Here is a 25,364-nt window from a genome sequence, read left to right on the forward strand (position 1 = left end):
TTAAAAAATTATTTTTGTTAAGATTCTTCGTCTTTTGTTTTGTTATATTTGGTACCTGTGAATCATTTTGATTATTTGACAGTTGCCGGTTTCGTTATGATAAAATGTTTAGAATATCGTTTAATACGGTAAATTTACTAAATGCGAGTTTAAAATGGTGTAATTTACCCCAAAAAGGGCGAAGAACATTAATACAGTTCGTCCCAAGGTTCACGCAGACAGCCTTTTATTCTAAAGGTAACACATTTCTTATAGGTTATGTCCACCTTATAACTTAATTTTAATTATTAGACGCACGCGATGTGAAATCTCCACTTGCAACGTTAATCCAACAACAAAACCAGGAACAGAAGCAAGAAATTCCACAACCTGATGATACCAAAACGGAGAAACAAAAAAATAAAGAGAAATCATGGCGACACATGAAATACACTTTTATATTTTTTGCTGTTTCATTAACATGTGGTGGCTTTTATTTAATCACAGAATTAGGTAGTCCTAAATATGATGATAATGGTGAACTTATTGTCGATCAGTTCACTGAGTTGCCTGTTGTGAAACAATATATTTTAAGAACACTAAGCGAGTTAGATTATTACAGCCAAGTTAGCAATTTCATTATTGAAATATTTATTTTATTTTTAACTTTATTTTTTTTATAGCTCATTAAAGAACCATCCCGCGAGAAATTACTTCCAGACTTAATAAATCATCCGATGTATCACCCGAAATACACTTTAGTTTTAGAATTTACTGATGTTATTGTTCATCCTGATTGGACTTATAAAACAGGATGGAGATTTAAAAAACGTCCTGGATTAGACAATTTCTTGGAAAGTCTACATGGAACTTACGAAGTTGTCATTTACACCGCCGAGCAAGGAATAACCGTTTATCCAATAATCGACGCATTAGATCAAAGAAGCTTAATAAACTACAAACTCGTTCGGGATGCAACACTTTTTGTTGATGGAAAACACGTTAAAGATCTGGATAAACTCAATCGAGATCTCTCAAAAGTAATCGTCGTCGATTGGAACGGCGATTGCACCAAATACCATCGAGACAATGTCCTAAAAGTTCCTCGATGGAATGGAAACGACGATGATACCGATTTATTAACGTTATCGTCATTTTTATTGGCTATTTCCCACAGTCAAATTGACGACGTTCGGGATGTTCTCAAAGTTTATCATCAATTTGATGACCCTTTGCTGGTTTATAAAGAACGCCAAAAAAGACTTATTGAACAAGCAGAAGCTGAAGCTGAACAAGAAAGAGATAAAACCTCAGCTCAATCGCCTATTAGTCGTTGGCGACCAACGTTTTTCAAAAAATTTTAAATTTAATTATGTATTCTCTTTTTTAATTAAACATAATTGTTAAAAAAATTATTTATTTTATTGTTAATGTATACACTGGCCACCAAAAAGTCAGTAATACTCCAAGTATTAGTCATGACACTTGGAGCAGCCGACATTATTATTCTTAACCTGCTTGAAATTTATGGAAAAAGTAATCTCGGCCGACTTCGAAGACGTCGGCCGCCCCAAGTAACATGGACAATACCATAAGTCTACCCTGGTTAAAATTTATGGAAATAATCTCGGCCGACTTCAAAGACGTCGGCCGCACCAAGTATTGGCCATGATATTGGGGGGCGGCCGACGTCTTCGAAGTCGGCCGAGGTTATTTTTTCCATAAATTTCAAGCATGATACTCTTATTGTATTGTTTATCATATTGGGGGCGGCCGACGTCTTCGAAGTCGGCCGAGGTTATTTTTTCCATAAATTTCAAACAGCATAGACTTATTGTATGGTTCATGATACTTGGAGCGGCTGACGTCTTCGAAGTCGGCCGACATTATTACTCTTAACCTGCTTGAAATTTATGGAAAAAGTAATCTCGGCCGACTTCGAAGACGTCGGCCGCCCCAAGTAGCATGGACAATACAATAAGTCTACCCTGGTTAAAATTTATGGAAATAATCTCGGCCGACTTCAAAGACGTCGGCCGCACCAAGTATTAGCCATGATATTGGGGGGCGGCCGACGTCTTCGAAGTCGGCCGAGGTTATTTTTTCCATAAATTTCAAGCAGGGTACTCTTCTTGTATTGTTTATCATACTGGGGGCGGCCGACGTCTTCGAAGTCGGCCGAGGTTATTTTTTCCATAAATTTCAAACAGCATAGACTTATTGTATGGTTCATGATACTTGGAGCGGCTGACGTCTTCGAAGTCGGCCGACATTATTACTCTTAACCTGCTGGAAATTTATGGAAAAAGTAATCTCGGCCGACTTCGAAGACGTCGGCCGCCCCAAGTAGCATGGACAATACAATAAGTCTACCCTGGTTAAAATTTATGGAAATAATCTCGGCCGACTTCAAAGACGTCGGCCGCACCAAGTATTAGCCATGATATTGGGGGGCGGCCGACGTCTTCGAAGTCGGCCGAGGTTATTTTTTCCATAAATTTCAAGTAGGGTACTCTTATTGTATTGTTTATCATACTGGGGGCGGCCGACGTCTTCGAAGTCGGCCGAGGTTATTTTTTCCATAAATTTCAAACAGCATAGACTTATTGTATGGTTCATGATACTTGGAGCGGCTGACGTCTTCGAAGTCGGCCGACATTATTACTCTTAACCTGCTTGAAATTTATGGAAAAGTAATCTCGGCCGACTTCGAAGACGTCGGCCGCCCAAGTAGCATAGATAATACAATAAGTCTACCCTCTACACCATGTATTGGTTATCACACTGGGGGCGGCCGACGTCTTCGAAATCGAATAAGACTTATTGTATTTTTCATGCTACTTAGTTCAGCATTTCAGAATTTGCTAATTCAAAGTGTGAAATAATTACCTATGCGTGACGTCACGAACTTACATACAGTAATCTTAGATTCTTCCTTTATACAAAAATTGGTTGATTTTGATAAGGATTGTTGACATCTAGAGTTTTCTTATTAGTTCTAATTATTAATAAAAAAAGTAAATTATTGCATAAATATAAAAACTTTATTTTTAAGTACAAACTCAACATTTGATGAGATTATTAGATGAACACAAAAAAAAACATCATTCTAAGTCAGTCTTAAATCTGATAATCTCAAAATAAATAGTATAACGCACATAACACGTCGTCTTAATAGACATTTTTTTAATAATAATACAGTTTTTATCAAAAAGTTATCTTTTATCACAAGTTATCACAATAATACGCATGCATTTTAATGATCGAAGTCTTTAAAAACGTCGATCACGGATACTCGAGATGACAACTTGATCATGTCGTTAAAATGAACGTGAGGAATCTGGACGTTACCTTCGAGTTGTTCGTCACTTTTTACCAAAACGAAAACCTTTCTTGGGTCGTTTTTAAAACGTTTCAATGCGTCTAAAAGTTTTTTAATCGAGGTTTGGGGCAAATTCGAAATTTGCAAACATAGAAATATTAATTGTGGGTTCTTCTCTAAGAAATTTTCAAACGGTTTGGCACTAATTACTTCTACGCTGCGACATTTAATGTAAAGTCGTTTTAAACGGACTTCTAGACTGTTTGCCAGCGCAGTAAATAAGCGATCTATTGATATGTTACACGGATGTTCATATCTAAGAGAAATAATATTTTTGTCACGTTAATATGATAAGTCATGATATTTACCTTAAGTCTTGTAATGTTTTTGCATAAGGCAAAGCATTGCATAACATAAAATGCAATTTCGTGTTATGCGTTTTTGATCTGATTCTTAATGAAACTAAACTTTTACATTCTTGTAAAATCTTAAAAATGAAATGATTGTAAATAATATTGTTATTATTTAAATAAATTTTAATACCTTTGTTAAAAATACTCCGGATATTAAATGAGGGATTTCATCGATAGTTAATTTCTCTAATTTTTTAAAATTGGCTATATTTTCAATCGCTGTATTATTAATATACACCGTATTAACGGTTCTAGCACAACCCCAAAGTTCTAACTCTGTTAAGTGCGGGGTGTTAGTGGCTAATCTTGATAATAAGCACTCGGCTGGTATTCCATTTCCAATTCGAGGGCGTTTTGTGGGTTGCGGAATATTAAATTCAGCATCATCTAATAATAAAAACAATTAAAACAATTTTTCTATAAATGTAAAAGAAACTTACGTAATGCTGCGCACATATTTAACGCAGTTTTTTGCAATTCTCGGCTATTTTCATACAAAAGGATATTGCGTATATGTTCGTGGTAATTATCAGTACACGTCGGGCTATGATGTATAAAATTCAACTCATCAAACATCATCGTACCTAATTTCGAATGATCGTAAAATAATTCCTAAAAATTAAACTAAATTTATCGTAATTCTTATTTAAAAAAAAAACAAGCATACGTTAAACTGTTTACGCGAGAAAGGAGAGGAACAGCGCCTCAAACGAAGTAAATGTAACCAATTCACGTCTTCGTATTGTCGATCCCACAGCATTGACATAGTAACATCAAGCCTTTTATAAACGGCAAATTGGTCTCGAACGTGTGATACAAACATTTTAGTCAAATTGTTAGCTAGAATTGTATCGCGAACGCACGCAAAATTTATCGCCAACGTAGTTATATCCTGTACGTTGCGCGGAAGCGATATCATTTTCCAATCATGAATTGTTGGCAAACCAATTTCAATTATCTAAAATTAAGATTAACTTTGTGTTAATTAAAACTTAACCATGCCTTTATTGCAAATAGATGAGTAATACACAATGCGTTTCTAAATTATCACACTAAGATAATATATAAATAATAACCATAAATTAATAATAACAATTTGGATAAAGAAAATCCAAATTTGTACATTTGGATTTTCGAGTGGCCAGAAACTCTAAATAATCTTGAACAAGATGAAGTGTCAACTTCTCACCCACTCTGGGCACGACAATCCACCAGATGGGTAAGCTTAATTAAGAGATCAGGAACAGAGTAGACAAAGCTTACTATGTCCTGAGTCTAAATAATCTCGGCCGACTTCGAAGACGTCGGCCGCCGTAAGTATTGTTCGTGATACTTGATTAAAAAAAGAGTGAACAAGGCTACCAAGGTTTACTATGCCCTGAGTCAAGAGACCAGGACAAGGGTTTATAAAGCGGTCATTTAACCTATACTTACCTATGGCAGTGAAAGCTGGACCGCAAATACAAAGGACATCAGTAGGGTTAATGCGGTCCAAATGAAATGCCTATGGAGCGCTGCAAAAAAGACACAGCCGTTTTGGAGAAGAGCTCAATATACAGCCGGTCGAGAGGATGATTGAGGATAGATGAGAGCTGTCCTGGTTTGGCCACGTAAAACGAGGTGAGGAAACCACGGATGATCCACAAGCGAGGAAAGACTATGCAGCAGCGCAAGGGTCTTGCTGGGGAGAGGAAAAACTTCAGAAGAATAATTTTGCTTTATTAAGTCGAGGTCGCTTGTGGCTAGTGATGTAAAAAAAGTAACAATTCGTTATACGAGTACTCGTTACTCCGCGAGATCCAAAGTAACTGTTACCGTATCACATCGGTACCAGTTACTTTGGATCTAACAGTTACTTTTTCCAAAGGCCAAGTATTGTTGGATAGGTGAAATCGACTTAAAAGTCGAAATGCGCAACAAAATTTATTTTTACATTGCAATAATAAGCTGTAATATCTTTTATTGTTGTTTTAATATTTTTATTTTATTTTATTATTGCTTGTTTTATAGAAGAAGTTTTGTTTTCCATTGTTAATGTGTTACTACTTTCAAATATTTTTGTTATATAATAAGTGAAACGTAAGTTATTAATAATTAAATAATAATAATTAAGAAAAATTCTTCGTTATAATATGCAGTGAAAAAGTAAATCCCATAACCTACACTCTATTTTTTGATATTAGTGCACAGTGCATAATAGCGTAACAAACACAATATAATATACGTACAGTATTTGTTTTCAAAAATAAGTGTAATATAAAATAAATTCATATAAGTATGTAGTCCAACTAAAACGAGTAATCGAACCTCGAGCGCAAACTAGTACTGGAACCTCAAGCGCAAACGATTACTTGTAACGAGTAACGAGTACAAAGTAACGAATACTTTTTCTGAAAGTAACGGATAGTTACAAATACTAAAAAGTAACTAAACTTTACATCACTACTTGTGGCCGAGGTACTATAATATATGATGCCACATATTGCATTTATGTGATATCATAAGTATCAAATACCAGAATGCAAAAATAACCTCGGCCGCCCCCAGTATCATGACCAATACTTGGTGCGGCCGAGATTATTTCCATAAATTTTAACCAGGGTAGACTTATTGTATTGTCCACGCTACTTGAAGCGGCCGACGTCTTCGAAGTCGGCCGAGATTACTTTTTTCATAAATTTCAAGCAGGTTAAGAGTAATAATGTCGGCCGACTTCGAAGATGTCAGCCGCTCCAAGTATCATGAACCATACAATAAGTCTATGCTGTGAAATTTATGGAAAAAATAACCTCGGCCGACTTCGAAGACGTCGGCCGCCCCCAGTATCATAAACAATGCAATAAGAGTATCCTGCTTGAAATTTATGGAAAAAATAACCAGCTATTATTCGTGATACTTGGGTTGGGTTGCATATAGGCGAAAATCATGCTCTGTCACGGACAATACTAGAAATAATCTCGGCCGTATTACGCTCCCAGTATTACGCTCCCAATACTTAGTGCGGCCGACGTCTTTGAAGTAGGCCGAGATTATTTCCATAAATTTTAACCAGGGTAGACATATTGTATTCTCCATGCTACTTGGGGCGGCCGACGTCTTCGAAGTCGGCCGAGATTACTTTTTCCATAAATTTCAAGCAGGTTAAGAGTAATAATGTCGGCCGACTTCGAAGACGTCGGCCGCTCCAAGTATCATGAACAATACAACAAGTCTATCTTGCTTGAAATTAATGGAAAAAGTAACCTCTGCCGACTTCGAAGACGTCGGCTGCCCCCAGTATCATGAACAATACAATAAGAGTATCCTGCTTGAAATTTATGGAAAAAATAACCAGCTATTATTCGTGATACTTGGGTTGGGTTGCATATAGGCGAAAATCATGCTCTATCACGAACAATACTAGAAATAATCTCGCTCCCAGTATTACGCTCCCAATACTTAGTGCGGCAGACGTCTTTGAAGTAGGCCGAGATTATTTCCATAAATTTTAACCAGGGTAGACTTATTGTATTCTCCATGCTACTTGGGGCGGCCGACGTCTTCGAAGTCGGCCGAGATTACTTTTCCATAAATTTCAAGCAGGTTAAGAGTAATAATGTCCACTCCAAGTATCATAAACAATACAATAAGAGAATCCCGCTTGAAATTTATGGAAAAAGTAACCTCGGCCGACTTCGAAGACGTCGGCCGCCCCCAATATCATGAACAATACAATAAGAGTACCCTGCTTGAAGTTTATGGAAGAAATATCTTATGGAAACAATACTTAGCAGGGTAGATGTATTATATTCATACAGGTCATGACACTTGTGGCGGCCGACGTCTGCGAAGTTTATGTCTCTTAACATGCTTGAAGTTTATGTATATCTCGGCCGACTTCAAAGACGTCGGCCGCCCCAAGTATCGTGTACAATACTTAGCAGGGTAGATTTATTATATTGTTTATAATACTTGGGGCGGCCGACATCTTCGAAGTCGGCCGAGATTATTTCTTATAAATAGCAAATAATAGAATATTAAGTTTGGAGCATTAACATTTTGTCATCTATGTACAGAATGATATGTTTAAAAGTTCCCTAATTGAAATAAACAAGATAAAATTATCGTACCCATAATTCGGCAAGTGGATTAAATTTTCCTAGGGTATGTAATATTAAATGTAGCAATCCTACGGCAAAACTTTCAATATGAAAGTAAAAATGAGTTAGTTTTGGAAGATGCTGAATAACTTCTTTACAAAACGTTCTTCTGAGAATGGTTACGCCTAAACGTTCCAACTAAAAAATGAAATTTATGTAAAAGGGGGTAAAAAATACATAAGTACTGAAGTATTACGCTAGGTAAAGCTCTGTACACTGTCACATCAGATTTTCTGAGACCTAGTTTAGTATCAATCACATACAATTCTTTCAAATGAAGCAGTTTCATAATATTCTTCCGTAAATCGTATGCAGATATCCAGTAAATCGATGTGAGATTCAACGACGTTATGTGAAGACACGTAGGATTTTTAACTAAAAAATTTTCTAAGTGGACCTTATTAAAATGGTAGCAATTTGTTACGTTTACATGACTAAAAGTAAAATAAATAATTTGTAAATAATTGGACAGAGATAAACATAACCTCACCTTATCACGCAACGAGAAGTTGAGACATATACAAATCTAGGGTGGACTTGTCGTAGATTTAAAACATCCGGAGTGTCGAGATATGAGCATATTATCTCTAAAATTTCAGTAGGCAGTTGAGTTATATCCATCTTTGAGTGTTTAATTTAAAAAATATCAGGCCCAATTCATAGAGAAATCTTACCGCTACAGATGTTCATAAAACACTAGCGACATCTACATCATTTTCAAACTTCAAACTAATATGAGTTTTATAGGCATAAACAAAACTTTATTTTTATTTACAAGTATAAATAATCTCAAATTCCTTCACGATTAATATTTTATCATTTCTTGCTAATATAGATTAAATTACAACAAAAAGTATTATTTTGCAAAATTTTTGCGATTTCTTCTTCCGGAACCAACACAGCAAAATGTATTGGCGCGAAAATTCAAATTTATATTATAATTAATTTATCTGGAATCATTTCTCTTTCTCATTTTAGGTATTATGAAAGGGAAACTACTTCTTTTAAGAAATTACAGCAATAAATTATAGAAATACATGGTGTATAATAATATGGTGAACTTGTTTTATGATAAAATTGCTGAAAATTTTAAAAGCTTCAAACAAAACTCATTAATAAGAGTCCTATCATCATCATCATCAGCCCCTTCTTGCCCACTGCTGAACATAGAGCTTCTCAAAACATTTCCAGTATTCTCTGTTCTGGGCCATTGCAATCCAATTCCAGAATTTTCTTCTCATTGTTAACCTAGCCACATGCAAGGTCCATCTCTATTTCAAGTACAGGTATGTTCCAAGTATTGTTCGTGATGTAAGAAATAATCTCGGCCGACTTCGAAGACGTCGGCCGCCCCAAGTATCATGAACAATACTTAGGGCGGCCGACGTCTTCGAAGTCGGCCGAGATTATATCTTCCATAAATTTCAAACAGGGTAGACTAATTGTATTGTTCATGATATTTGGGGCGGCCGACGTCTTCGAAGTCGGCCGAGGTTGTTTTTCTTAACCTACTTGAAATTTATGGATGAAATAATCTCGGCCGACTTCGAAGACGTCGGCCGCCCCAAGTATCATGAACAATACTTAGGGCGGCCGACGTCTTCGAAGTCGGCCGAGATTATATCTTGCATAAATATCAAACAGAGTAGACGTATTGTATTGTTCATGATATTTGGGGCGGCCGACGTCTTCGAAGTCGGTCGAGGTTGTTTTTCTTAACCTACTTGAAATTTATGGATGAAATAATCTCGGCCGACTTCGAAGACGTCGGCCGCCCCAAGTATTCCTCGTGATATAAGAAATAGTCTCGGCCGACTTCGAAGACGTCGGCCGCCCCAAGTATCATGAACAATACTTAGGGCGGCCGACGTCTTCGAAGTCGGCCGAGATTATATCTTCCATAAATTTCATACAGGGTAGACTTATTGTATTGTTCATGATATTTGGGGCGGCCGACGTCTTCGAAGTCGGCCGAGGTTGTTTTTCTTAATCTGCGTGAAATTTTTGGAAGAAATAATCTCGGCCGACTTCGAAGACGTCGGCCGCCCCAAGTATTCCTCGTGATATAAGAAATAGTCTCGGCCGACTTCGAAGACGTCGGCCGAATTAAGTATTGTTCGTCATGCTTGGGGCGGCCGACGTCTTCGAAGTCGGCCGAGACTATTTCTTATATTACGAAGAATACTTGGGGCGGCCGACGTCTTCGAAATCGGCCGAGATTATATCTTCCATAAATTTCAAACAGAGTAGACGTATTGTATTGTTCATGATATTTGGGGCGGCCGACGTCTTCGAAGTCGGCCGAGGTTGTTTTTCTTAACCTACTTGAAATTTATGGATGAAATAATCTCGGCCGACTTCGAAGACGTCGGCCGCCTCAAGTATCATGAACAATACTTAGGGCGGCCGAGATTATATCTTCCATAAATTTCAAACAGGGTAGACTTAATGTATTGTTCATGATATTTGGGGCGGCCGACGTCTTCGAAGTCGGCCGAGGTTGTTTTTCTTAATCTGCGTGAAATTTTTGGAAGAAATAATCTCGGCCGACTTTGAAGACGTCGGCCGCCCCAAGTATTCTTCGTGATATAAGAAATAGTCTCGGCCGACTTCGAAGACGTCGGCCGTCCCAAGCATGACGAACAATACTTAATTCGGCCGTCTTCGAAGTCGGCCGAGATTATTTCTTCCACAAATTTCAAGCAAGGTAGACTTGGTTTCACGAATTTAGAAAATTTTCATATTTTTCTTTTTATTCAGTACGGACTAACCAGAAGAAACACCGTTAAAGCAACAACCTAAAACTTTGTGAAAATCTAAAAGGTTATCACACACATACAAAAAATAACACTCTATATCACTAAACAATTTTATTAACTTATCCTATTACTCTTTAATACAACAAAAAAAATGCTAATAAATTAAATCTTTTTTGGTTTGCTTTTCTTTTTCGTAGCATTTATGCTTTGTACGATTTGATCAATATCATTATTATCATTATTGTACTCTTTGTCTTGATTTCGCGTTTTAAAATTAACGATACCGTCAATGTTAAGTTTCGAGACGACTTCTTTGACGGAGATTAGAACCTTATCGATGTTATAAATCGCAACCATAACTAGGAAAATAAACAGTAAAGTCCAAACGGATGTTTGCTTGATGTTGTGATCCGTAACGTTTGCTTTAATTGCAAAGTTTAATTCGACGTATTTAAACGATGTATTCGCCGTGAAATATTCAATAGGTAATTTAAATTTGGTGTAGTGTGGTAAAGTTGTTTCTAATTGAACTGAATATTGTTTATTGTCCAAAGGGACTGATGGTAATTGAATTAAAACTCCGTTGTTGTAATCTTCGGTTATTTTATAGCCGGTTGTATCAATTTTCGTTTGCGATACAAGTCCAGCTGGTGAGCTTTCCCGGCTTAGTTTGACTCTTAATGACCGATAATGTTCCGGATTTGCGGTAAATACCCTTCCAAGAATATCAATCGATTGGGGTTGCCGAAAAACAACCAATTTTACATCCTCTATATCTTTATTAATCGCGTCTAATTCAATTACGCTCGGAGCCGCGCGCTCAAAATGATCACCTTTCACTTGGAGATTATAGGAACAATACGGCAATAATCCCCGAATTCTAAATTGACCGTTTGACTCGGAGGATGACTCTTCGGAATATTGAGAACAATTTTTTAACCCCGATGCTATAACCGTTATTTTTTCTTCCGGTTCATTATTTAATGATGTTACTCGACCATAAACGCTGTAAGCTACACGACGCCCTCTACACAAAAAATAAAATAAATAATATAAAAAAATTAAAAAAGGAAATCTTACTTTAATGTTACATGAACCGTCGCTCCTTCTTTAACATCGATAATTTTTGACGAGGGGTCAAAACTGTATTCTTTCATCATCGGACGTAAAAAGTACTCACTCGGACTTAACGATTGAAACACAATCCTCCCATCTTCATTAGTTTGAAGATTACTTCTATAACTTTGATCTCCTGATAACGATAATAACGCGCCCTTAAACGATTCAATAAAATAAAATAATCAATTTTAATGAAACTAAACATTACTTGTAACGGTAAATTATTATTTTGGTCGATAACTTCAACGATAATCTCGGCCAATTTATGAGCCATAAAATTTCCTTGATCATCAGGGCCGACTAAAACATAAGAATCTTTTGCCGCAGTCACTTGGTATTGTTTTGAATCGTCTAATGGGTGGAATTGATAAAAACCATCAGAATCAGTTTCGTTCATTAACGTTTCGGAATTATCGGAAGAAACGGTGATTTGGACGCCACCTAAAGGGGGAGTAACGCGCCCTTTGAAAACGCGCCCCTTAACCGCTTCGAAAACGTCCTTCATATCTTTACAATCGTCGCTTCCTTCGATTAATAAAATTGGTGGGTTGAAATATAAAACATCCGATTCTGGGATTAAAATCGCCGATTCTTGAGGGCTAAGATATAATTCTAACGTGTATTGGTTGTTTTTGTAAGTTAATGGATCGGAAATTGATTTTTGCCCATCAACATTAATTTTGACCGTTATATTGCCGAAATCTTTATTACATTTAATTCCAATATTGTGATGATGTTTCAAAGCAACGATCACAATTTCATTATTTTCACTTTCAGTGTCATATTCAATTTGATTCGTTGCGTAAGTGTGACAACTCGACAAAACAAAATTGTATTTCCCGTAACTTTCAACGCACTTCAACGTACGACCTTGTTGAATTTCCAACACGCTAGTTTCGCGATTCGGAAGTTTATACGAAATCTTCGCGTCATGCGTCGACGAAAATATAATCGTGTATCCAACTTGTATAAACGTTGGAACTGTTAAAACCGTGCTTGTAATTGAAATGATGTGTTTATCTTGTTTCCAACACAAACGATTCGGCGTTAAAAGCACTTCGTACATTCCCGGTCGAATATCTGTGAAAATGTATGTATCGCCTTTTATGTCCATACTAATATCTTTCTCATCTTGGGCTACGTCATTTATAATTGGGCGTAAAATAATTTTTAAAGACGAACAATCTTTTTGACGACGACAATCGACTTTTCCGGATACTGTTGCTTTTAATTGAGAAAATGTGATATCTAATAAGGGTTTTTTTGATATTTCTACTGTATGAGACACTGGGAAGAACCTAAAAAATATTTATTATGAAAAATTATATAGGATTGTATCATCAAATTATTTTCTTACTGAATTCCTTGTTGTTTATCATTCTCATTAACTAAAACTTGAATTTGATATTTCCCCGGTTTAAGATATTCACAAAATTTGCCGGTTTCAGGTTCTGTATGGATGGTAAAATGTTGTGTTGACCCAATACGAGTTATACTAACACTTTGTGACTGTTCGCTGATGACGTGGCCACAAAATAAATATGATGCGGGATAAATTTCAGGTAATTGCGATATGCTAGGGTTAATTTTAACAGTTTTTTGATCGAATTGATAGTTATCCGCGCGTACGGATAAAGTGTAAACTCCGGCCTTAATTTTTTCTAATGCGTAAATTCCATTTTGGTCTGTTTTTGCGACTTCTTCGGCGTTTAGGTAGATTGTACCATCGATTAAAGGTCGGCCACCTTCTGAGGTTAATACTCTTCCAAAAATACTAAAACCTATTATCTAAACGTATAAAATTTGTTTAATTTCATTGTTGTATTTAAATTTTATGGTTTTTTTACCTCGAACGATTGTGGTAGTTGGTAACTGTTATGTTCGACTGTAAATTCAATAGATTGTGGTGAAAAATGTATATTTTGGCCGCGATAAAATGGAACAATGCGATATTTTCCTATAGGAACTGTTGAAAATGAAAAGAATCCTTTTTCATCTGATTCTACGTAACATAAATAATTATCTTCAATTTTTATATTATCAGGTGGTGTTTGCACGCAATCTTCTATTTTTAAATTCATGTTTTTCTCTGAATACAAAATTAAAGTAGCCCCTTTAATATTTTCCCCATAACTTTTTACGTAACCACTAACATCATAACCAGCTATAATTAACGATTTTGCTGGTAATTCCGTGTTTCCCTCTGCTACAGTTACAACAACCGTATCTCTTATAATTTTCCATCTAAAAAAATGAAGACGTGCAGTTTAATTAAATCATTTCGATTTATTTTACGTACTTCGTGTGTGAAATCACCACAGTATGTAAACCAGGATAAACAGGTGTAAAGAAAAATAATCCATTTTCAGATGTAACAGTTGTACGTACTTCTGAATCTGTTTTAAGTTTTACTTCAATGCCTAAAGGACCGTTAGAACTACCCAAACTCTCCACCTATTTCAAAAATAATTTTAAATTAATTAATTAATATTATTAATTATCAGGTAATGAGTAATAAGGTGTTACATTTTTGCTTTAACCCTCGAAAAACGACTTATGGCGAAAATATAATCTATTATCAAGGCTGATGTATACCGTGATTATGGCACGTGGCAGATTCAAAGAAGATAGAAAAAAAGTGGATAAATTAGCACCTATACGGGAAGTATCGGATATGTTTGCAGAAAATTGTAGGGGGTTTTACGAGGCATCAAATACTGGTGCAGTAGATGTACAACTAATATCTAAAAGAATGGAAAATCATGAAACTTTAAGGCAATTTTTCTCGAAAATTTTCTTATGTATTAATTTTTGCTGTACCAAATCCAGAAAAAAATTCTCTTTCATATTCCGTAATAAAAATGGGGATTGCTATTTGAAAAAAATAGCAATGACGTCATAACTAGTTTAAAAATGGCGGAAAAAATTTATAATCTAGACCAAGACCTCTTCAGTTTACATTTTGCGCCTAAAATATTGTTCATGACACATGGGGCGGCCGACGTCTTCGAAGTCGGCCGAGATTATTTCTAATATTATTCCTAATAGAGCATGATCTTCGCCTATATGCAACCCAACCCAACCCAAGTATCAAGAATAATACCCGAATATATCTGTTCTGTGATAATACTTGGGGCGGCCGACGTCTTCGAAGTCGGCCGAGATTATTTCTGTTGATATAAGAAATAATACCACCCCAGGTATTATTCGTGATACTTGGGTTGGGTAGCATATAGGCGAAGATCATGCTCTATCACAAAGAATACTAGAAATAATCTCGGCCGACTTCGAAGACGTCGGCCGCCCTATGTATTATTCGTGATACTTGGGTTGGGTTGCATATAGGCGAAGATCATGCTCTATCACGAAGAATACTAGAAATAATCTCGGCCGACTTCGAAGACGTCGGCCGCCCCAAGTGTCATGAAACAATACTTTGGGCGGCCGACGTCTTCGAAGTCGGCCGCCCTATGTATTATTCGTGATACTTGGGTTGGGTTGCATATAGGCGAAGATCATGCTGTATCACGAAGAATACTAGAAATAATCTCGGCCGACTTCGAAGACGTCGGCCGCCCCAAGTGTCATGAACAATTCTTTGGGCGGCCGACGTCTTCGAAGTCGGCCGAGATTATTATTGCTCTATCATGAATAATACTTGAAATAATCTCGGCCGACTTCGAAGACGTCGGCCGCCCCAAGTGTCATTAGGGCGCCTGATTGTTCATGATACTTGGAGTGAGATTATTTTTTATATCACAAATAGTACTTGTTCAATACCAAGACCTCTCCAGTTTACATTTTTGTCTACATTACAACAATTAAGATTTTGATTACTATTCACCACTCCTCTTATTATTATAATTTTTGAAAACGTCGCCCAAGATCTTTGGAGATAATCATGACTTGGTCTTACAGATCAAAGTATTATGGTTAATGTATTTGGGGGCGGCAGACGTCTTCAAAGTCAGCAGTGGTCAGTAGAGAACATGGTTTGTAACCAAAATTATATGGGCACAAATGAAAATGAAATGGCAGATTAGTTAATATCAACATTTTCTTGCAGTTTAGAATTCTGAAAGTGTAATTCCAAACATTTTCTTAATGTTTACAGTTTGGCCTCAATATCATATATACCAGGACTTTGGTAGATATTGGACATATTGGATATTATCATAATTATACACTCATTTCAAATACATATTTATTACCTTTCCTGTAATACCAAATCCCTTAAATTTAAAATTAATATCATGCCCCTGACTACAAATATCATTCTTTCCATCTATGTTAACATTAATTCTTATTGGATCAAAACTCCAACCTGGTGGGGGTTCAAGCTAAAAAAAGATATTTAAAGTAGCTTAAATAAAAAAAGATAACCTCAAACATTACCTGTAAGATATATTCGCCCTTATCATATAAAGGAATAAAATAATACCCATTATTTGGAGCGCAATTAGTCTGATCTTTAACTATACCCTGTTTCGTCAACCTGCAAATTAATAAATTAAAAAAAAAAAAATGCTAAGTAACGATATTAATGGAAACTTACAATTTAACGACGACTTTGGAAAAATCAATGGGGACGTGGCTTTTGATGAAGCCCCCGCAGCCCAAAACATCGTTCGCAGTAACGCATATAATATAGCTTAATAATAATGAACATAAAATGACTAGCTTTTCATTAAACATTATAAAAAATTCGGCGATGTAGCATTTGTTAACCTCACAATTGCACAATTAACCTCTTTTTTTGTACGTTGCCCATAAATGTCAAAATGGAATTTCGTTCAATCACACATAGATGACGCTTAAGCCTGTTTAAGTAAGGTAGAAACTACAAATGAAACCAAAACATGCCTATAGATGTCGCCTTTTACTATTAGGTATCTACTTTATCGATAAATGTCAAGACGTGGCCAGTGCGTGGCTGTCATCGCATGCATACGTAACCTCTCACTTCGAGTAAACTTTCCAACTTTGACTTTCGTAGTCGTATGGAAGCAGTCATCATTTGCGCTTCGCAAAAAAAATTAAAGAAAGGTAAAATTATAACAGAAACTAGCCATAAAAGAACCAAATCTAATTCAAAATCTTATTCTTTTTGTATCTAGATGTTTCAGAAAGTATTGTTTTTCCTCCTCCTCGCCGTTTTAACGGTAAACTGCAACACGGACGAGGAATCCAGTCCCAGACTGTTGGTGTTTAAGCAAATTTTGAATAAATATCTCGTTGAAAATATGGACATCGTTGTTAAATATACTTTATTTAATGTTGGGAGCGCCGCTGCTATTGATGTTAGGTTAGTTGAAACCGGATTTCACCCTGAAGCTTTTCAATTAGTTGGAGGGCAATATGAAGCTGCTATCGATAGGATTGCTCCACAGACCAATGTGACACATGTTGTTGTTGTTAGACCCATTCAATATGGATATTTTAACTTTACTAGTGCTAAAGTTAATTATAAAATGTCTGATGAAGCTAAAACAGTGAGTTTTATTATAAAATTATTTAAATTATTAAAAATTAATGTTTTTTTTTATTTTTTAGTATCAAGTATCCTTTAGCAGTGAGCCTGGAGAAGGTGCCATAAGTGCTTTCCGTGACTACGATAGGAAATTCTCTTCACACGTATTTGATTGGCTGGCTTTTGCTGTAATGACAATGCCATCTTTAGCAATTCCCTTCTTCCTTTGGTACAGCAGCAAGAGCAAATACGAAAAATTAGCAAAACCTGTCAAAAAGCATTAGATTTATTTTGTTAATTGTAGTTATTAATTTTTTTATTTATCGTACAAAACATTCTTCAACATTCATCTTCAACACAGAATGTCATTAACTTTGTTATTACAAATGAAATAAAAACAACATTTCTTTTTCTAATTTTGACGTTTTATTTAAATCAAAATAAATATAAAAGTACTAAAACTGAAAAATCGAACTGGTAACAATTTATTATAAACGTGTGGCAACACTGTAATAGATCCCAATCTCGCCCCAAATATTGTTCGTGATATAAGAAACAATCTAGGTCTTTGGATACGAAATCCTACCCTAAAGCCTGTTCTTCGCCTTACTAGAAATAATCTCGGCCGACTTCGAAGACGTCGGCCGCCCCAAGTGTCATGAATAATACTTAGGGCGACCGTATTGATCATGCTATTTGGGGCGGCCGACGTCTTCGAAGTCGGCTGTGATTATATCTCTTAATCTACTTGAAATGTATGGAAAAAATAATCTATATGCAACCCAACCCAAATATCACGAACAATACCTGGGGCGGCCGACGTTTTCGAAGTCGGCCGAGATTATTTTTGTTAATATAAGAGATAATCTCGGCCGACTTCGAAGACGCCCCAAGTGTCATGAATAATACTTAGGGCAGCCGACGTCTTCGAAGTCGGCCGAGATTATATCTCTTAATCTGCTTGAAATGTATGGAAAAAATGATCTCCTATATGCAACCCAACCCAAGTATCATGAACAATACCTGGGGCGGCCGACGTCTTTGAAGTCGGCCGAGATTATTTTTGTTAATATAAGAAATCATCTCGGCCGATTTCGAAGACGTCGACCGCCCCAGGTATTATTCGTGATACTTAGGTTGGGTTGGATTGCATATAGGCGAAGATGCTCTATCATGAACAATACTAGAAATAATCTCGGCCGACTTCGAAAACGTCGGCCGCCCCAAGTGTCATGAATAATACTTAGGGCGACCGTATTGATCATGCTATTTGGGGCGGCCGACGTCTTCGAAGTCGGCTGTGATTATATCTCTTAATCTGCTTGAAATGTATGGAAAAAATGATCTCCTATATGCAACCCAACTCAAGTATCACGAACAATACCTGGGGCGGCCGAGATTATCTCTTATACTAACAAAAATAATCTCGGCCGACTTCGAAGACGTTGGCCGCCCCAGGTATTATTCGTGATACTTAGGTTGGGTTGGATTGCATATAGGCGAAGATGCTCTATCATGAACAATACTAGAAATAATCTCGGCCGACTTCGAAGACGTCGGCCGCCCCAAGTGTCATGAATAATACTTAGGGCGGCCGTATTGGTCATGCTACTTGGGGCGGCCGACGTCTTCGAAGTCGGCCGAGATTATATCTCTTAATCTGCTTGAAATGTATGGAAAAAATGATCTCCTATATGCAACCCAACTCAAGTATCACGAACAATACCTGGGGCGGCCGAGATTATCTCTTATACTAACAAAAATAATCTCGGCCGACTTCGAAGACGTCGGCCGCCCCAGGTATTATTCGTGATACTTAGGTTGGGTTGGATTGCATATAGGCGAAGATGACGCTCTATCATGAAAACTACTAGAAATAATCTCGGCCGACTTCGAAGACGTCGGCCGCCCCAAGTGTCATGAATAATACTTAGGGCGGCCGTATTGGTCATGCTACTTGGGGCGGCCGACGTCTTCGAAGTCGGCCGAGATTATATCTCTTAATCTGCTTGAAATGTATGGAAAAAATGATCTCCTATATACAACCCAACCCAAGTATCACGAACAATACCTGGGGCGGCCGAGATTATCTCTTATACTAACAAAAATAATCTCGGCCGACTTCGAAGACGTCGTCCGCCCCAGGTATTATTCGTGATACTTAGGTTGAGCTGGATTGCATATAGGCGAAGATAATGCTCTATAATGAACAATACTAGAAATAATCTCGGCCGACTTCGAAGACGTCGGCCGCCCCAAGTGTCATGAACAATACTTGGGGCGGCCGACGTCTTCGAAGTCGGCCGAGATTATTCCTCTTAATCTGCTTGAAATTAATGGAAAAAAATAATCTCGGCCTAAGTATTGTTGGTGATACTTGGGGCAGCCAAGATTATTTTTTATATCACGAACAATACTTGTAGCGGCCGATGTCTACGATGCAAATAAAGAAATTAATTGATTTTCGGAATATACTACAAAAAAAACTTTTAGAAGAAAAGTTGTAGAGAATTTAAAAATACTAACTAAAAGTTCATTAATCGATTGAAATATGAACTGGTAACAATTTATTATAAACGTGTGGCAACACTGCAACAGGCCGCAACCGATTTAAACATGGCCGCATGTTAGACAAAATTTTTCTTTCTTGTTTGCCAACGTATTTAAAACGATTTAGTAGTGGTGTTTGTTAGTTTATTGGATGTTCTATTTATTTCTGTAGTGCCCCGTATTGTAAATTAATAGTAAAAAATTGGTAAGTGTACCGCGAGGGGGCGCAAAATAACCGATAATTCGTCGAACCGGCAACATTCCTAATACTGACAGTGTTCTCTTTAAATATAAACACCTTAACCGACACGAAAAAACCAACGTTTATATAAAGGTTTATGTTTTAATTCAATATGAATGTCATCTATTTTTGTCAATAACGGTGTTTTGTAAAAAATGAATTGTAGAAATTCATTTAGAACGAAAAAGTGCGTGTCAATAAATTTAAGTTGTCTTTAAATGATAACGTAATTTCGCGGTATGCTTACTTACGAGGTTTTTGTTCTTTAGTAGAAAATGATGAGGCATCCAGAACATCATCAACTACCGCCTACAATGCAAAGAAATAATAGGTACACAACTGTTACTGTTTATTTTAGTGGACAAGCATTACATTACATGTTTATCAATTTTAGAATGAACGTCCAACAAATGACGCAGCCTGCACAGAGAATGCTGATGACTGTACCTGGATCTCCTCATTCCAGTATGCAAATATTCCAAATATATTTTGAATTATTAATATTTTTAACTTCGTAGGTGTGCTCGTGTCCATGCCTGGACCTGGACCAACGTTAATTACAACTACCATTGCTCCGATACCACAACATCCCCAACAACCATCCAAAACAAATTCCGTTCCAGGTAATCTTCATTTAATTTCTATTATTTATTTATGATGGTAAGCAATTTAATATGACTTTATATTTAGATAAACTAATATTAAGATGCAAATAATTCCAAACATTATTTACTGATGCTTTACACTATACAAATATATATTCACAATCTCTAGAATTTATTTATTATTTGAGCTTTTTCATTTAGCTTTTTCCCGAGCGAATCTCGAGCGTTTTAGAAAGACAAATTGATTCATTTTGGTCGTTTTAAATATCTCTTATATTAACAAAAATAATCTCGGCCGATTCGAAGACGTCGGCCGCCCCAGGTATTATTCGTGATACTTAGGTTGGGTTGGATTGCATATAGGCGAAGATGATGCTCTATCATGAACACTACTAGAAATAATCTCGGCCGACTTCGAAGATGTCGGCCGCCCCAAGTGTCATGAATAATACTTAGGGCGACCGTATTGATCATGCTATTTGGGGCGGCCAACGTCTTCGAAGTCGGCCGAGATTATATCTCTTAATCTGCTTAAAATGTATGGAAAAAATAATCTTCTATATGCAACCCAACCCAAGTATCACGAACAATACCTGGGGCGGCCGACGTCTTCGAAGTCGGCCGAGATTATTTCTTCCATACATTTCAAGCAAGTTAAGAGAAATAATCTCGGCCGACTATCATTATATGGGTATCTTTTAAATAATATCCTATATATCTTGGTTTTCTGGAATTGAAACTAATTGGGTGACCATCAATCTACCATATATTTTTAGTAGTTAAGATAGGATTCAGAAAAAAAGCATTTTTACCTTGATTAACTTATTCATTCACGCTATAATTGGACTTTCAAAAGAAAAGTGACTCTACCTAACATTCTTTTTTGGGATAATTGACATTTGTAAACAAATCTAACCTTAGCCAAAACATTTTCTGGACAATGTTAAAAAGAAAAAACCGAGGAGCCGAAAATTTTCAAATTTACATGTTACATAGTTCTAAATTAACTCGCATTTCTTCGAAGTAATTTTTGATAAGTTCCTTGGAAACATAAATGGAATACTTTTTCTGTTTTATCGGTAATTCGTGTTTAGATTGTTAAGAAAGCGTTGTTGTTTTAGTATATTACGATCAACGTACGACTCATTCTCATAACATGAGTTCCGATGATCAGCAACAATCGCAGCAGCAGCAATCGCCGCAACAATCTCAACAGACGCAACACACTCAGCATGCACACCAGACGCAGCACCGCCAATCGGAGAACCCCGTAGACCCACAGCAGCAACAGAACCCGCCATCAAACACTACTACTTCTTCAGCGTTGCCCATTTTGGCAAACATAAAAGAGAAAACCCCCATGTGCTTAGTGAACGAGCTCGCTCGGTACAACAAGATCCAGCATCAGTATCGGCTGACGGGCGAGCAGGGGCCCGCACACAAGAAGATATTCACGGTAACGCTGAAACTCGACAACGAGGAGTACGAAGCGGAAGGACCCAGTATCAAGAAAGCACAACATTCGGCCGCCGCCCAAGCTCTCGCCAAAACGCAGCTGAAGCATCCGCCACCCAAAACGGCTCGGAACAACCGTCAGGGCGTACGAGTGACCTCTACTGGAATGGTAACGCCAACCGTCGAATTAAATGCTCTCGCGATGAAACGGGGCGAACGGACCGTTTACGTTGTTGAAAATGGTCCGGGACATCATCAACAGACTTACGTACCTCAACCAACGGGATACTATCCGAGACACGGATTATACAGTCCGCAAGGACAACCCAGGTACAATTGCGATATGAGGCGTAACCATCCCATGAGAGGACATTATAATTCCTACGACAACAGGTATTACAATCAAATACGGCCACCGTTTCAACAACACGGGAACGCCGAAATTTGTTCTGTTCTTTTACGAATCGCTGATAGGGAATATTCCGGGACCGGTTTGACAGTACAAGCTGCGCGGCACGACGCTGCGTCGAAAGCGATCGAAGATATCAAAAGATTAAACGCGGAAGAGGGTCGAGATAGTGAAGGTGAAGGTAGCACTATTGAGCAAACGATTGAAAACGGCGAAACAGACGTAAACGCGGATTTAAAGTCACCGATATCGCTAGTTCACGAAATTGCGTTAAAACGGCATCTCAGCGTCGCTTTTGAGGTGCTGAGCGAAAAGGGCCCGCCACACATGAAGGTCTTTATAACGCAATGTAAAATCGGTGACATCGTCGTTGAAGGTGAAGGTAACGGAAAGAAAAAATCGAAAAAGCGCGCCGCGGAAAAAATGCTTGAAAAATTAGCCAAATTTCCACCTTTACCTTCAACATCCACTTCGAATAGTTTAAAAAAGAAACGGGTGACAAATAAGAAAAAGACCCGAAATTTGATAAAACTTAATTCGGATAAATCATCCGAATACGCCGAAGAAATTAATCCGATTTCCCGTCTAATTCAAATACAACAAGCGAACAAAGAAAAAGAACCCGTTTACACGGTGATCGAAGAACGTGGCGCTCCTCGTCGTCGAGAATTTGTCATTCAAGCTTCCGTGAATGGCATTTCTTGTAATGGAATTGGACCCAATAAAAAAATCGCCAAGCGAAGTGCTGCTCAAGCTCTACTCAATGCACTCGGCTATTCAAACGCTCCAATGTCACCACCAAAACCAAACGTAATCAACGGAAACGCAAAAGTAAGTCAATTAATTTCTTAATAAAAATAATTCAATAAATTTTTTTAAGGTCGATAAAGAAGTGTCCACACCAGAAACGGCAGAAAAACCTCGCAAAGTAACGTTTATGGAAGAAAAACCAGCAGAGGTGTCATCGGGCGTTGTTGGAGGTAGCGGAGGTCGTCAGTTGGTACCTGGATTATTGCTTGTGGGCGATCAATCAATAACGATGCAAAATAAATCGAAAGATTGCTCGCAATCAACCGTTAATGGAGCCACGACCGAGAAAAAAGCACCGAAACTTCCTCCAACACCTCCTCAAGGTGTTCGATCGAAGGATAAACTTCTCTATTTAGCCCAGCTAATGGATATTCATGTACAATTTTCCGATTTTCCAAAAGCAAATCATGAACAGTATTTAACACTTGTTTCTCTTAACACAAATCCACCTCAGGTACAACTAAAATTGTGTCTTAACTTAATTAATAACTTTTTTATTAATTATATATTGTAGGTTTGTCACGGTGAAGGTCCAACAACGGAAGCATCGCACGAAAAAGCGTCATTGGAGGCATTGAATGTGCTGTCTGAACTGGGCCTGGACAACATAGCGCCGTGTAAAGAACCGGTAGCCGATACGTAAATGGTCTACCTCGAGTAATAAAAAAAGAGTTCGGAAAAAAATTAAAAACAAAAATTAAAAAAAAAAAAAGAACAATGATCAGTTTCGTTTTTTATATATATAATCTAGTGGGTTGTATTGAATCCATTGGATGTATTTATAAAAAAAAAAAATTTATTTATTGCTTGAGCACTATTCCCGTACGCTTTTAATGGGCAGAAAACGTAATGTGGAATGATGTTGACGAATTGATTTTGATGTACTATACCGACTCGTCATGAACACTAAGGAATAAGAAAAAAAATCTAATCTATTATATTTATCTTGAATATAAAGCTTATATTGATATCTTAGAGGAAGTTTAATTCGTCGTTGCGTTATTTTTCGATGTAAGAACGAAAGAGAGTCCGGGTATAAAAAGAATATATAGTCGCAGTTTTCTGAGATACCAATAGTGAATCTTTTTGTTTGGGATAATAGAGAGGGCGCAACGGGAATCCAATTAAATTATGAATCAACTAATACAAACAACGTGTGCATGATGAGTTCCCGAATAACGTTGAGTTTTACCCGGCCAAAAAAAAAAAATTGAAAAGAAAAATTCTTTTAAAAAGTAATTTTACGAATCGAAGACGTGAAATTATAATTGTAATGTTATTTATTACTTGTAACTGTATAAACTATGTGGATGAATTGTTAATAAGCTGTATTCATACGTATCATGTTTCAGTATTTTTCGAATATCGACGTATGCTAGTCGATAATCCATCACTAAATAGTTACGCTTGTCATTTTCAATTATCCCGTTCTTCCCCTTTTTTAATGTTATTCGACCGTATTTGTATTTTTATTTTTTGTTTTCATTTTCGTAATCAATTAAAAAAAAAAACAATCAAGTTTTATTTAAGAAAAATTAAGTTTTGTTTTTTAAAAAATATTACCAAGTGTGTTCTTTGTTTCTATTTGTTTTAATTTGTTTTGTTACTGCGTAGCGGTGCGAGCGTGAACACGTACGAACGAGTTTTAGGTAGAAAACACATTTTTCTTCCAATTTTAGTGTATAAATATTTATGCAAACATTGGAGGGAGCAGTTATCACATTTCTGTGTAGACGTACATGTACATTTCTTTGCAGTATGCATGTACCACAGTGAATTTGAATTCAATAAATTATATCACCTGTATATTGTTTTCCTTTTTTTTTTTTTCAACCTTTTTGAATTTAGGAGATAATCGATGCTGGAAGAATCTCTCTGTCTCTCTCCAATGATACAGCGCTACAATGGCGACGACTTCGTCTTTGAAGACGTTGACCGCTATCACAAAGCCTTTCAAACGTTTAGGGCAAATCAATATCAGTCGCACAATATGTTCTTCATTATCTCAAGCGAGTTTTGTCTGACTTTATTATATAGATTTCTAACCATGACTCGCTGTTGTTCTCTCCATATTTTGGAAAATAATGAATACA

The 25,364-nt window shown here is 36.9% G+C and overlaps 5 protein-coding genes across 6 annotated transcripts; 3 read left to right on the forward strand and 2 right to left on the reverse strand.

Annotated features, from left to right (window-relative positions):
• Positions 1-61: 61 nt before the first annotated feature.
• On the forward strand, positions 62-1,409 carry LOC111425519 (mitochondrial import inner membrane translocase subunit TIM50-C-like). Its single transcript, XM_023059606.2, has 3 exons — positions 62-237; positions 292-605; positions 663-1,409. Exons 1-3 carry the CDS (start codon positions 105-107, stop codon positions 1,341-1,343), a joined length of 1,128 nt encoding a protein of 375 aa, XP_022915374.1. The 5' UTR covers positions 62-104; the 3' UTR covers positions 1,344-1,409.
• Positions 1,410-3,001: 1,592 nt separating this feature from the next.
• LOC111425380 (uncharacterized) lies at positions 3,002-8,529 on the reverse strand. Its single transcript, XM_023059361.2, has 8 exons — positions 8,344-8,529; positions 8,050-8,287; positions 7,824-7,991; positions 4,382-4,672; positions 4,155-4,326; positions 3,845-4,101; positions 3,670-3,788; positions 3,002-3,617 (listed from the first exon to the last, which is right to left on the reverse strand). The coding sequence occupies exons 1-8, from the start codon at positions 8,472-8,474 to the stop codon at positions 3,236-3,238; spliced, it is 1,758 nt and encodes a 585-aa protein (XP_022915129.2). The 5' UTR covers positions 8,475-8,529; the 3' UTR covers positions 3,002-3,235.
• A 2,179-nt stretch (positions 8,530-10,708) lies between these two features.
• On the reverse strand, positions 10,709-16,512 carry LOC111425145 (BOS complex subunit NOMO1). The gene is made up of 9 exons (XM_023058932.2): positions 16,287-16,512; positions 16,127-16,226; positions 15,943-16,071; positions 14,031-14,185; positions 13,579-13,975; positions 13,089-13,519; positions 11,940-13,029; positions 11,693-11,886; positions 10,709-11,639 (listed from the first exon to the last, which is right to left on the reverse strand). The coding sequence occupies exons 1-9, from the start codon at positions 16,424-16,426 to the stop codon at positions 10,775-10,777; spliced, it is 3,501 nt and encodes a 1,166-aa protein (XP_022914700.2). The 5' UTR covers positions 16,427-16,512; the 3' UTR covers positions 10,709-10,774.
• A 143-nt stretch (positions 16,513-16,655) lies between these two features.
• On the forward strand, positions 16,656-17,617 carry LOC111425146 (signal sequence receptor beta). The gene is made up of 3 exons (XM_023058933.2): positions 16,656-16,777; positions 16,849-17,223; positions 17,285-17,617. Exons 2-3 carry the CDS (start codon positions 16,849-16,851, stop codon positions 17,483-17,485), a joined length of 576 nt encoding a protein of 191 aa, XP_022914701.2. The 5' UTR covers positions 16,656-16,777; the 3' UTR covers positions 17,486-17,617.
• Positions 17,618-19,794: 2,177 nt separating this feature from the next.
• Positions 19,795-25,077, forward strand: LOC111425156 (double-stranded RNA-binding protein Staufen homolog 2-like). Of its 2 annotated transcripts, none has more exons than XM_023058953.2 (7): positions 19,795-19,956; positions 20,262-20,323; positions 20,387-20,457; positions 20,511-20,615; positions 21,719-23,292; positions 23,342-23,725; positions 23,786-25,077. In XM_023058953.2, exons 2-7 carry the CDS (start codon positions 20,268-20,270, stop codon positions 23,912-23,914), a joined length of 2,319 nt encoding a protein of 772 aa, XP_022914721.1. In that variant the 5' UTR covers positions 19,795-19,956; positions 20,262-20,267; the 3' UTR covers positions 23,915-25,077. The 2 variants fall into 2 exon arrangements, with proteins under 2 accessions (XP_022914721.1, XP_022914722.1); XM_023058954.2 differs by having other exon boundaries at positions 20,265-20,323.
• Positions 25,078-25,364: the final 287 nt, after the last annotated feature.

The sequence above is a fragment of the Onthophagus taurus genome, chromosome 8, assembly GCF_036711975.1.
Source record: "Onthophagus taurus isolate NC chromosome 8, IU_Otau_3.0, whole genome shotgun sequence".
Lineage (NCBI taxonomy): Eukaryota > Metazoa > Arthropoda > Insecta > Coleoptera > Scarabaeidae > Onthophagus > Onthophagus taurus.

Bases quoted from the DNA above. Each gene is read 5' to 3' on its own strand.
- LOC111425380 (XM_023059361.2), bottom strand. From the start codon at position 8,474: ATGGATATAACTCAACTGCCTACTGAAATTTTAGAGATAATATGCTCA. The intron at 8,288-8,343 runs GTGAGGTTATGT...TTTTACTTTTAG, and splicing joins ACTTCTCGTTGCGTGATAAG to TCATGTAAACGTAACAAATT. The intron at 4,327-4,381 runs GTATGCTTGTTT...TTTAATTTTTAG, and splicing joins TCTCGCGTAAACAGTTTAAC to GAATTATTTTACGATCATTC.
- LOC111425156 (XM_023058953.2), top strand. From the start codon at position 20,268: ATGATGAGGCATCCAGAACATCATCAACTACCGCCTACAATGCAAAGA. The intron at 20,616-21,718 runs GTAATCTTCATT...TTGTTGTTTTAG, and splicing joins CAAAACAAATTCCGTTCCAG to TATATTACGATCAACGTACG. The intron at 23,293-23,341 runs GTAAGTCAATTA...AATTTTTTTAAG, and splicing joins TAATCAACGGAAACGCAAAA to GTCGATAAAGAAGTGTCCAC.
- LOC111425145 (XM_023058932.2), bottom strand. From the start codon at position 16,426: ATGTTTAATGAAAAGCTAGTCATTTTATGTTCATTATTATTAAGCTAT. The intron at 13,520-13,578 runs GTAAAAAAACCA...TTATACGTTTAG, and splicing joins AACTACCACAATCGTTCGAG to ATAATAGGTTTTAGTATTTT. The intron at 13,030-13,088 runs GTAAGAAAATAA...AATATTTTTTAG, and splicing joins GATAAACAACAAGGAATTCA to GTTCTTCCCAGTGTCTCATA.
- LOC111425146 (XM_023058933.2), top strand. From the start codon at position 16,849: ATGTTTCAGAAAGTATTGTTTTTCCTCCTCCTCGCCGTTTTAACGGTA. The intron at 17,224-17,284 runs GTGAGTTTTATT...TTTATTTTTTAG, and splicing joins TGTCTGATGAAGCTAAAACA to TATCAAGTATCCTTTAGCAG.
- LOC111425519 (XM_023059606.2), top strand. From the start codon at position 105: ATGTTTAGAATATCGTTTAATACGGTAAATTTACTAAATGCGAGTTTA. The intron at 238-291 runs GTAACACATTTC...TTTAATTATTAG, and splicing joins GACAGCCTTTTATTCTAAAG to ACGCACGCGATGTGAAATCT. The intron at 606-662 runs GTTAGCAATTTC...TTTTTTTTATAG, and splicing joins AGTTAGATTATTACAGCCAA to CTCATTAAAGAACCATCCCG.